Raw genomic sequence first — 13,379 nt, 5'->3', positions numbered from 1 at the left:
ACATTCTAAAAATCTGTCGCTCTCCGTTTGTTTAGCATGGTCTTAGTTTGTGTTGAAATTTGCAGTAAATCCTTCATGGTAAGGTTCTCTGCCACTGTAACTATTGTTTGTTCAATAGTGTATTGTAAGTAATTGATTTATACTGATGCACTTAAACAGATATTTACTTTGCCCAAGGAATATATTCTATTGCCTCTGATTTTGTCAAGATAATCAGGAAAAATTTGTTTGATCACTACACTAAAGATCTTTTCGCCTTCACTCTCATCAGGGATGCATTATCTACTAACAGAATAATACCAACAAAAATAAATGGAGGGAGGTCTCGTGTTTCACCCGGGGAATAACGTCTCAACACTATATTAGATAAATGTAGCATTTCCAATTTTTATTATGTGAAACTTTAGCCTCAAACTTGTGTGGAGGAATCCTAACAAGTTATAGTATGTATCATATGCTGACTTGAATCACTGTACATTATTGATTTCATCTCAAACTGACACTCCGAGTATTCTGATCACATGTTTTCATCAGTAAATCCCGTGATAAGATCACTCACGTTTTGCCGAAATGAACTTTCATTAGGCCGTTTCCATCAACCATTTCTGAGCCAGACCAGAAAGATTTAGTTATTATGTAGTTAACATCCTTTTTCAGCCATTTTGCTGAACATGGTTATGTTTTCAATTGACATATATGAATATAGATCTTAATTATCGTTATTTATTAGAATCATTGTTATAAGTGTTATCAATATAATTGTGCATTTTGTTCATGCATGTGTCTATTAATTGTATATGGAAAAGGTCTTGAGCAGGATTGCATCATTTAGTTGAGCAGTAATGCATAATCTAGAATATGTCTGTCGCTAAGTGCCCTTATAAAGCTCTACAGTCCTTAGTACAAAGCACAGGACAAGATACTAATTACAGGGCCCATACTATAAATTCTCAGATGTCAAGTCTATTGGTGAGGGATCCCTTAATGACATTGATTAGATGGGTCACGAATGTCTTAAAATGGTGATCAGGAATAGAGAAATTGGCCTTTTAACAGGTTATTTGATATTTGGTATAGTTTTACTTCTGGGATAGCCAATTCGTCAGAGTTGATACACCCGAGAATTAATTACCATACTAGAGGTGGTTTCCTATGTAACTAGTACTTAAAACAATGATGTACATGCACACACTTAGGGGGGGTGGGGGGTGGGAGGAGTCCGCCGAATGTTTGTCAATCTCTGAAATCTTACCAATCAAGGAAAAACTCAGAAATTACCAATAATGAAGGAAAATGGATTTATACACCTCTGATCAAACGCATTAACTGATGTGTAAATGACGTGACATGCATGGTACAGATGTGTAAAATACTGAGAAGTGTATACACACCACATTAACACAAATTATTTCTAATGGAGAAGACAAATTGGATTTTCAAATGTTAAGAAAATTACATATTTATTTGCAGTGAAGTAATTTTTTCCTGTAAAATACTTTGATATATGATAATAATTGTAAAATAGTGCAATAACCATTGTAAGATAGTGCAATAACCATTGTGAAATAGTGTAATAACCATTGTAAAATAGTGCAATAACCATTGTAAAATAGTGCAATAACTATTGTAAAATAGTGCAATATAAACCATTGTTAAATATTGCAATGACCATTGTAAAATAGTGCAATAACCATTGTGAAATAGTGCAATAACCATTATAACAAAATAGTGCAATAACCATTGTGAAATAGTGCAATAACCATTGTAAAATAGTGCAATAACTATTGTGAAATAGTGCAATTACCATTTTAAAATAGTGCAATAACCAATGTGAAATAGTGCAATAACCATTGTGAAATAATGCAATAACCAGCCAAAGGAGAAAAATTCTCTCAATTATTCAAGTGCATTTTCAGCTTTTTTGAGGTCTTTCAGAAGTGGGACTTCAATAGTCAGTGAGATTTATTTATATACCTTACAGCATACAGAAGTATATATATCTTTCAACAGATCATTTTATTTTTGATAAAATTAGAATACATGCACATATAAAGTATTAAGAACATGCGGAACTAGGTATTTAATTTTTTTTTATTTCAAGTTACTAGGGGGCTGCATGTGTATCACATTATCCTTTAATCAGAGCAAATTTAAAAAAGGGTTATTTTACACCAGTTGTTCATGCCTTTATCCCATCTATGACATTACTTTTGGATAAACCGTCATATTTCCATTGTTTCTGAGATACAATCAAAGTATTGGCTTAAATTTAACAATGGTTAGAGGCCTTGGATTCAAAGACATCTCAACTGTGATTGTAGGTATTTGGTGAAACATTTCATGTGGTTTCAGGATTTTTTGTGTCCCAGGTTAATATTAAGGTGAATATTAAAGTGATGGCTTCATGTTTTAAAAACAAAAACATAAGATATATGTTAAAAATTAATTGATAGAGCAAGATATATGACTTAATTAAAGGTGTGAGGTATAGTTTTAATGTATGGGCAGTATGAAGGCCAGTTTATCAGATGAGAACTAGGATTGCATCAATAAATAACTGTACATATCACTCATGAATCGAGACTGCATTACTCATACCATCAGCAAAAATGTCAAGATTTTGTCCTTTCAAATTGCAACACAGTCAGTAGGCTGTGTGCCCACAAAGGAAATCATTTTCTGCTTGACTATTCACTGTTATATCGCACTGCTAATGAAGCACAGACAATACCAATGACTGATGATGCTTAGTTTGTTACCAAACCATGCACACCTGAAGTTTAGTACAGTAAAACTTGGTTATAGCGAGGTCCTAGAAACCATTGGATTTACTTTGCTATATTTATGATTTATTATGTGTACATTTCACAAATTAGTAAATGCATGAAATTATTATTTTTTCGTTATAAGAATGTTTTACTGTATTTTTCTCACAAACGGGACTCAAAATCACTGCACTAAACATTTTATACCATAGTTCATTATAACCATAACATTTTTTTAGGATTTAACTGTTAGAAATTTTGCTGGGGACTCCACAAAACTTCATTTATATATCCAAGATTTTGCTATTTTTATGTTCGCTTTACGCAAGTTTAACTGAACTGTATTGCTGATAATGAAAATATGTCACACTTATTCAAATTATAGTTTCCCTATCCTTTGAGTACTGGTACAGTGAGTGTAGATAATTGAAGTAGGCCAATCTTTGTCATTCTAGTTCGTTTATATATGAAGACTGTTTCTCTATATCACAGTCTTAATGATTTTTTGGCAAGACAAATCAATGAAACAACAGATGGGAGTTTTGTACAAGATGACTTTCATCGTGGAATAATGTGTGGCCCTTAAATCCGGATTTTTCATACATAGTGTCCACATTTTGTGTAACTGACACCAATAATTATGCTTTGTCATGGAAAAGAACAACAATTTCAGATCTCAAATAGTCTGTATTAGTTCCACAGAACACTTAGGAATCTATAAATCCTTTTATGAAATGTGAGGTTTCTTTTAATGTGCATCCTCTACCATGGTTGAACTTAGTCTAACCCTTTATCGGAGTCTAATTTGTGTAACAATTGTAGAGGTAGGCCAGTACTGTAGTATCCGTGCTTGGTTTAATCACCAGTCACACATGAAATGGTATCTACAACTTGACTGTTTTGATCTACTCACAGATAATATGTACCACAGGCCACTTACATTGTGATGATCGATTATCAAATGCTGCAGGCCTACCGGTATATTGATTGAGTGAGCATTGTAGGACAGAGAAACTTAGGTCTCTGAAATTAATTTTATGTTTAATATTGCTGAAAAATTCTAAACTTTATGGGGGAGGGGGTGGCCGGGAAATGTTGTAGATTTATCTGTCAGTTATAAACATAGCCTCTGTAAAGTATATCCCAAAGAAACTCATGATTTACAACTTACAAGACCATGTTCTTTTCCAATATAAAATTACTCTCAAATTAAAACTAACCCAGAACAAACAATTCTTTGAAAAAATGGATTTGTTTGTTAATTCAAAACTGCAATTTCTTCAAACCTATTGAGATGTTGAATATTCATGGATTGAATACTTACTACTATATTAATTTTAAAAAATCGATGTGTATTTGTGGTGAGAGGATATTATAAGAGTGTCTAGATACTGTAGATTTCTTATTTTTCGTGAGTACTTTAATGAGCGATTCAATGGTTTTGCATTAAATCATGAGAATATAAAATTGCAAATGCCGAATTTTCATCATAATTCCAAATAGTTTACATCTGTCCGAAAAATTAAATTGAGATTTTAAAATCCGCAAGAGGTGTTTCAAGCGATTTTATGCAGATATTAATTCCTCGCATTTAATTAGAAATTTACAGAAGACCCTGTAATAAAACATTAAAACTCGATTAAACCAGTATGCTACAAACAAGACACAAATGTATAGTAAAGTGGCTATAGACTGACAAAAGGCTGTATCTAACCTAGCAACAAAGCAGCATTAAAATTTAGTGCAAGCATATTGCAGAAAACTTTACATAAACCACGAACAAAAGTTATGGATTTTGTAAAAATATGAAATTCTTTTTTGTTGTGTCATATGAGCAATGAACTTACATACAGAAGGGACCGATCCTTGCAGAAATTTCTTTTTTACTACGTACATGAAACACCAAGGTGGCATTTTATTGTTAAAGTGACTGGTTCTCTGTTTAACCAACCCCAAAACATAAAATGACTGGTGATTACCGCATCATCTTGTCTATCACTATCAGATAATATCATGACTGTTAACAAAATTTTATTATTTGCAGTTATTGAAAAAAGAGGTTTTGGTACTGTTTCAGGTACAAGATGCTTTTAGGTCTTAATTACTTTTTTTCTACCTCAAATTGAGAGGCAGTACAGGAGCTGACATTGGCAACTCAATCACTCGTGGGAAACAATTCATTGACTTCCCTACCAAGACTGCATGTTAATTATTTCTTGGTTAACTTTGAACAAATTATTTTAAATTAGAAACACCAACTTTCATAGCAATGCTCCTTTTTCCATTTTGGATCAAACTCTAAATTGGATCTGCCATCCATTATTAAAATAATGCATTTCTTGCAGTCGTAAATGTCATTTAAAAACAGAAGCAAAGTGCAATTTGATGTTCTAGCTTCAATTAAATTGTCTGCTCAATTAATTTAGCCTGCATTTACATCGAACACCGCGGTTACATGTCCTTCATAATAACATAATGATGACAGAAGGCATGAAGTCTGAGAGAGCTTCCTCAGTCTATGCACCATTTTGGTCAAAGTAACAGAACCCGGAGTCAGATGTCTATCAGAACAAAAGAGCTTTAGATCCTTCAAGAAAACAGCATTATAGGAATTAAGTTGTAGGGAAAAATTCTGTTTCAATTTTTTTTCTTCTGACAACTGATTTTATTTAGGAGCAAGATTGTGATATTCTGTATATTCCTTATTCACACATTTGTCAGTGACTTTATTTCTGCAATTCAATTAAAGCACTAATATTTTATAATCATTAAACTCTCTGAAATATAGAAGTCAAATTTATAAATATGCAATTCTCACAATTTTACATGGATATTAATTTCCTATTTTTAATCATTTTAGGAATAAACAGTAATGCATAGATGATTATTTTGGGAATTAAAATTGAAGTTTCTTCTATTGAGTTTCTGTAGTTTTGAATATTAGTGATTAGAGATATTTACCAGGTATACGTCCATGCTCTTGTCTGTGATATAATTGAAGCATTCGAAAGCCACCACTTGAGTTTTTATGAGGTCTTTTTTGTATTTTAGAATACTCTTTAAATTTCCAAGATGAGCAGTTTAGGATTCTTAGATAGTACATGTATTTGAAAATGAACGTTAAATCAAGAAAGCCATTCCATTTACTGACTTCTATGGAATGCACCAGCTCCTGTCTTTGTGAATACATGCAATGATTGAATTTATCTTGGTTGAACATGTTCCTGTGAAAAAATAGTTGTACAGGTATATCTGAGTGGCTCTTCAACCAACCAGATATAAATACACATTAGTGTGTACATAGAAGGGTGTACATAGTTTGTATATGAATAAGTCATGATTGGAAAGCAATACATTAATGGCCTGACTTTATGAATTTCCCAGTCAAACCAAGCACTGATACTCTAGTGTATTTTATGCCTTCCAAATTTCATAAATCCAATATCCTTGGCTTAAGGCATGTTAAGAATTAATAAATTTTCCCCATATTGTCATTATTTGATCTAGTGACTAGAGATTTCATAACAGTATTTGCTTGATTTCATAGGAAGAAAAACTAAGTAATTTCCTGTGCTAGATGAATGAGAAGGGATTCATGTCACAAGATTGAGAGATACTTTTTATGTTACCATAGAAATTTCAAGGATATTTTGTGGCTTTGTGATAGCAAGATGATCATTTACTTAATATTAAGTATCAGTTATTAAATTTATTAAACCATGGAGGAAGCTGGAGGTAGTATCTATCAATTACATTTTGAAATACCAATGAGAAGACCTTTGAGAGCACGACCAGAAATATGCAAGATTGTCATCGTATATTATATGTCACTCCTAAATCAAACCTCTGTTAATCATGCTGAAGTCAAAGCTTAGGAATAAGGCATCAATTAGGACAAATATGGCATATGTAATGGTTTCTACAATCCCTCTATGGATGGAGACCTTGGTTCCATGTTAAGGGCAGTCACAGACTCCCTGATTCACCGCGGCACACAGAAGAATTCCGGTCACGTCCATCTGTCGTGGGAGTGGGGATTATGGAAGAAAAGTCATTACCATCTTCCTGCTTCTTTCATTTCCTAGTGGTAGCCCTCATCAAAACACAGAAAATTCAAGTTGGATAACCAGAAATTTGGGTTCCAGTGGCAAATCTTTTTAATAAACTGTTGGTTTTTTTTTTATACCGGATTGCAAATGTTGTTGGGAGATATCGATGGTCATAATAGAATCACCATTGTTATCTGTATGTCTTTCAGACATGTTTTTTTAAGAAATTCTTCTTAAAATAATTGTTAATTCACCATAAAAAGGTAACAGGGGCATAAAAATTTTCAAAATTTCAATTTTGGTTAGTTATTATTAATGGTTTTACAGCACTGTTCTCTAAACTTAATTGACTTGGTTAATTTCTTTAAGGTTAATTTTGTTAAAAAAGAGAATATCTTGTAGAGATTTATATGCATAGATAGTTAGATTAGATTACAATGGGATCATATCATGTCTGTTTTAGACTATCTCATCCCTTATCAGTCTGTCCATTTCAGTTTTGTCTGTGGTTCTTAATATGTGTGATGAATGGTAAATTCTATGTCATGGACTTTATATTTAACATGAATGGTGAATAGTAAAATTTTATGCAATGGACTTTTTACATTTATTTACCATGTGTTGAATCCACTTGACTGAACAACCAAAAGTGTTCAACCTGAAATAACTTTATAATTCCAGTAATTCTTTTGAATGTTATCACACCCCGATATTTAGCTTTACATTTATAAACTGATGTTTAAGTTTTTATCTTGAAATTTTCTCTAAAATGATATCCAGTGATATATGTACTGATATATACAGAAGGACCAGCTAGAAAGTCGATTCAACACTTCACTTGTTTTAAAAGATTGGGCTGAAAGCTTTTATGGGTTTAGAGAATTTAGCAAATCATCAGGGAAATATAGTTAGTTACTACTGACAAAAGCTTTTGCAACCAAATTAGTCTTGTCTTCCAGCGAAGTTCTGTGCTTAAAGAAAGAGAAATAATTGTAAACATAAAAGATAATATGTCTGTAACTTGGACCCTCTGAGCTGCTCTAGCTGTGAACAAAGTTTGCATGGTGAAGTTGATTCTGTCAGGCCATTACAAACAGTAGGCAAGACTTGCCACATAAATCACAGATTATGATGCAAAACTTTGTCATCAATCAGTTAGATCATGTCGTTTGGTTTTCGTCTTTGCCAGAAGCTTTGAACTTTTTAAACAGATGTTTGTGAACATTTACTGTATTTTAGATTTTAGTGTGTTGACTATGCAACTGATAGATTTTTGTGCCAAAGACAAAAGTAATAAATGGTAATCTAGTAAAGAAAAATATCTTGTATGAAAGGGAGTCCATAAACCAAGTGGATTTCGTAGAAGACTTGACTGTGCCTTTTTGTACTTTGTTGAAATACATATACTGCGTATTATTTTCATTTGCAAGTACCAGTATATTTTCCTTAAATGAACATACAGAGGAGCAAAAACGATTATTTCTTTCTTTCTTTTTTATTACTTTTTAATGGGTCAAAAGATCATATTTTTGATATCACATGCATCACTGAATGCGCTCATGATTTTATGGTTACAAGCAAAAAACATGGTTTTGTTCATATTTCTGCACAATTTGACTTTCCCCCCAAAAATACATGTACAAGTGATCAACAGTGATAAAAGGTTCACCGAGATCAAATCTTCTAAAAAGCCCTTTGAGCTTCACAGGATTTGATCATGTGACCAACCAAATTTATATCTTAGTACATTTTGTATTTACATTTACAAATATGCTTCCTTATATGAACCTTATGAATAACTAAAACTTTCAATTCTGTGTGAACTTTTTCATGATTTCACAATGATTATCGCTCTTGCTTATCGTTTTGATGGTTGCATTATTGTAAACGTATAAACAGTACTATATAAAGGATTCCAAATGATTTGCCTTTCTCAGATGTAAACATTTAGTAATTAACAGCAAGTTTAGAAATTCACCGGGATATGAACTTGGTTGATATGTGATTTCATCTTCTGAGAAGCCCTTCAGGCTTCACATGAATGATTTGATCACCTGACCAACCAAGTTCATATCCCGATGAACTTTTTAGCTTGCTGTTTATTTCATAAGTGAACATTTTAACACTTCTGTTTATTTCTTTATAAAAGTTCACTGACTCCTGCAAGGAAAAAAACAATTTGAAAAAAATGTTATTGGTATTACAATTTTAACATATCAGTACATGTATTATGTTTGCAGAAAAAAGTTCAAAACTCGATCTGGGGATACAGTACGTCTTGTAGACCTGTTGGATGAAGGAATAAGCAGGGCAGAGCAGAAACTGGTGGAAAAAGGCAGAGACAAGGTGAGGGGTCAAGGCCACGAGTCAAACATATGACTGAATGTGCAAGGTCAACTGTAAATTTTTGACCTCAATAAAATTCAAGGCCAAGATGTCATATCAAGAACAAGTGTCAATTCAAACATGTAGCTGTAAGTAGGGAAAAGTAGGATGAGTAAGTAAAGAAATGTAAAGAAACAAAAAAAGGTTGTACGGTAGTTGGTCATAGTGACTGAAAGTCTTAATGGTTGCTCAAAAACTTGATAACACATGTAATGCATTTCAGAGAGAATAGTGAAGTCTTTTGTAACATGATATTTCAAATAAATAGTTTCCTATTGTTATTCTGCTTTAATTGAAATTATTTTCTGCCATCAAAATTTACATTGAATGAACTGATTTATATACAGTGCAATTAGCAGGTGTTATTGAAAGCCTCGTTTACTATATAGTATGTTCAAAATACATATTAATCTAATTATAGCTGAAAATGGAATACAGAGCAGAGATTTATTTGTATGATATGGTAGATCAGGAGACTGGTGAAGCAAACGGTTTACATCTTTGTGATGATAATCAGTTGTTTCTTATTGACACTTGTTGTTGTTTACTAAACTCAATGTATTTTAAGTTGCTGTCACAGTTCATAAGAGTAATTGAGCTTATTTGTCAAGTACTTAAGTAAGAGGTTAAAGGCAAAAATATCCACTGAGTTTTTCCCAAATCATTTTTGGTCATGCAGGGGTGATTGCTTACAGGACTTGAGGTGAATAAACCACGCTCATTAAGATGAAATGACATAGGGATAGTTTTGTAAAGAAAATAATGATGATCATAGCAGACAAATAAAGTGCCTGACAATGCATAGTAGCCCGATCATTTGGAGTCGTAATGAGGTCCCGTTAGCATAACTGATTGATTTCTGCAGGACTCGTTAATGTACGGCAATGTCAGAACCAAACAGAATTATGTACTATAATGCGGTCTAAGACGGGAATGCAAGTACAAAAGACATCTATGATTTGTTGCAAGGCAATACATTAGGTTCAGTTATTTCTTCTTTCCTAGGAACTGACAAAAGAAGAGTTGGAAGCAGTGAAGAGAGCGGTGGCCTACGGGTGCATCAAATATGCTGACTTATCTCACAACAGAAACCACGATTACGTCTTCTCATTTGATAAGGTACAAGGAAGTCTCCAGTAAACAATGGCCAATCAATAGTATTTGTATGGTAATTCATGTGTAGAAGTAACGTCTAGATCGTTTTCTTATTGACACCATGCAGTGCTGCATTTTGCAAAAAGGCCAATTCATAAATGTGCTTTTTTTTGTACAAGCTACCAAGTGTTTAAATTTACTTTAAATACTAATGAAACATGCTTAAATTATTGAAAAGCTTAGAAATATCATTCCACAAGGCTTGAGAGATTTATACCACTGTCTTCTGTAAAGGGCATCCCCATAATTAAAAGCAACTAAGCTGAGATCGGATTTTGTATTTTCAGTTCTTGAGTGAACAGTTTTGTTGATGTACTCTGTTTTCATTTTAGCAATTGTGACTAGTTAGAATACTGGTTTTCACGCAGGCATTGATTTTTATATTCCCCCGGTGCACTCAGCAATCACACTAATTGTCGATCTTCTCTGCCATTTTCTCTGTTCCCTTCAGTCAAATTTGTAACTGCCAACTTTGATCCAGTGAAAAATGATACATAACCTGGAGGGACAAATTAAATCATTTTTTGTAAAATTCCTCATCATAACTTTCAGCACAGGGAGTATCTGAAGTCTAAATCTGACAAATTGAAGAAATTATGACTTAAATAGTCTCTGAATATCCTTTATCGAAATACAGGTGCTCTTGTATGGATTTTATCAGTATGTTTAAAACAGTTCTTTCAAGTTCAGACAGAACTTATCTTCCATTATTATCCCTATTTTTTTCTAACTTCACAAAATGTCAGTTTCCATTACGTAATTCCGGTACTTTTCTATGGAAAATATCTATGATGACTTTATTTTATTTGAATTCAGTTGCATTTTGCAAACTGTAATAAAGAAAATCCAAGAATATTCTAACTGCAAAAGTAGTCTGGTAACATACGCTGAATTTTTTGGCATAAACACGTCTAAATGCAAATAATTAATGAAAAAATTTTCAGGGAAATTTATCTACCCTGGTACAATCTAAAAACATCTCATATTTCCTTAATATAATGCTACTTTGACAATAGTCCTAGAATAAACAGATTGGCTTGAAGTCTTTAAGTTGGTAATGTACATTGCAAGCCTTCCCTGAAGGGCACATGTCCCCTCCCTGAAGGGCACATGTTCCAAACAGAACAAAGGTAACCGAGATGGCACAGCAAAAACTTATTATTAAACAATGAAACATCTCTTTCACTCTTTAGAAAGAAGAAGGTACAGTTTCTTTAAAATATTTGCCCTAAAATTGAAAAGTTGTTTAAATCTCCTGAAAATACACATATAATATCTTGAACAGGTTGTGTATATGAAATGCTAAAATATACATTTTTATCTTGTTTCATAAAATAATTATGACTTCAACAATTTGGCACATTTCTAAGATTTAGTCAAAAATGGTGAAAAATGACACATTTTCTCATAGTTTTCTGAAGAGGAAAATGTGTCCGCAGACGTCGCCCACAACAAAATTAATATATTTTATGTGTTTAAACATGATAAAGTTATAATGTGAGTTTCATCGTGGGCGATGGCTGCGGACATAGTTTTCTGTTAAAAAAAAACCCATACGAATTGGTGTCTTCTGCTCAGTTTTATGAAAATTACGGGAAAATGCACTGTTTGTGACGTCACAATTACCCTTGTGAAAGTTTAAGCAGGTAACTATTTATAGATTCTTAGTTTATGGGTATTTTTGTGTAAATAAATGTTTCATTTTCATATTTGTTGATACTTTTAAAAATCACTCTAAAACAGGGCAAAATATGACTGAAACCGTATCTAGTTCTTATCTCTTTAAAGAAAAAAAAATCATTTTGATGTTGATAAGACTGATGGTTGGAAGTTTTGTTGATCGACTGTCCCTATCAGATGCCAATAGACAGCTTGAATAGAATTGCTTTGCGTTGCTATTGGTCCTTTTTATGTTGTTTTTTTTTTTAAATAATGATTTTAGTCAAAATCTAATCATGTGTATCAACTGGTGTATATAATTCATGTTCTAACAGGTATGATAGTAGCTTATAGCTCTCACCAGTGTGAATTTTGTTTTGTATTGGATTAAAAAATAATTATGTGGTGTTCATTGTGGCTTCAAGGTAACACGTATAATTTTATAATGGATTTACTAATTGATGGACACAAGGTTTTTTGCAACACAAATCACCAGAAGGTGTGTACATTTGACAGCCGAATACTGGAAATAATTTTATTGAACAGAGCTGCTTCTGTTTGTGGCAGCAGATGGACAATTCTTGTTGTGTGTGTGTTGTGAATGGTAGCCTGAAAACTAATTTTATTTGAGCTTACTAATACTGAGGCCTGTTGACATTAATTCTGTGATATAAGAGACACAGCTTTCAATATTCTTATTATGTTATGGAATTACAGTGCTAAATACTAGATAATCTATTTGCAAATAAATATAGGAGATGATTAATTTTCAGATGCTGGATGATCGAGGTAACACAGCTGCCTACTTACTCTACGCTCTGACAAGGATCAGGTAATTAGTAGTATCCGAAGGGCTGCATGATGAAAAAATAAGGGAATGGGTAAATGGGTAATGCTTAACACCAGAATCTATGAAAGAGAGGGGGAATTGATAAAAAGGCTAAAAAGAAATTATATTCCTTTTAAATATGACATAATCTTATAACATGCATTTTTTAAAAAATAAATTGTATTGCACCTGTAATTATTTTCACCAAGCATTTCCCAAATGTAATTTTTTAAACTATAGTTATGGGGGAATTTTAGCTTTGGTTTGATTAAAATGATTAACAAGTACAGAAAAGGCATAAAGTTTGAATTACTTAAAGGGAAACCAGTTGGAAATGAATGAATAGAATTGAACTGAGGCTTAAATTTGTCTTAATGGACAGTTTGTATACACTCACAAATGTGCTGTGGATAAATTTTAGATAAAAATATTACAAAGATGAAGATTCTTTTGATGCTACATGTATAGTTTTCATTTAATTTTCTATCAATATTACTATCCTAGCATGCAAGCAAACAGATGTCAAATGCAATTTTA

At 32.6% G+C, this 13,379-nt stretch overlaps 1 protein-coding gene across 1 annotated transcript in view; it reads left to right on the top strand.

Moving 5' to 3' along the window:
- The window catches only part of LOC105334153 (arginine--tRNA ligase, cytoplasmic), a 41,072-nt gene that overhangs the window by 24,880 nt on the left and 2,813 nt on the right, over positions 1–13,379 (top strand). Inside the window, exons 11-13 of the mRNA XM_034443964.2 lie at positions 9,055–9,160; positions 10,205–10,318; positions 12,787–12,845. Coding sequence (XP_034299855.2) covers positions 9,055–9,160; positions 10,205–10,318; positions 12,787–12,845 — 279 coding nt within the window. The remainder of the gene's footprint in view (positions 1–9,054; positions 9,161–10,204; positions 10,319–12,786; positions 12,846–13,379) is intronic.

Source organism: Magallana gigas, chromosome 2 (assembly GCF_963853765.1).
Source record: "Magallana gigas chromosome 2, xbMagGiga1.1, whole genome shotgun sequence".
Lineage (NCBI taxonomy): Eukaryota > Metazoa > Mollusca > Bivalvia > Ostreida > Ostreidae > Magallana > Magallana gigas.
Note: the sequence above shows the minus strand (reverse complement) of the source record. Positions and strands in the feature narration are given on the sequence as shown.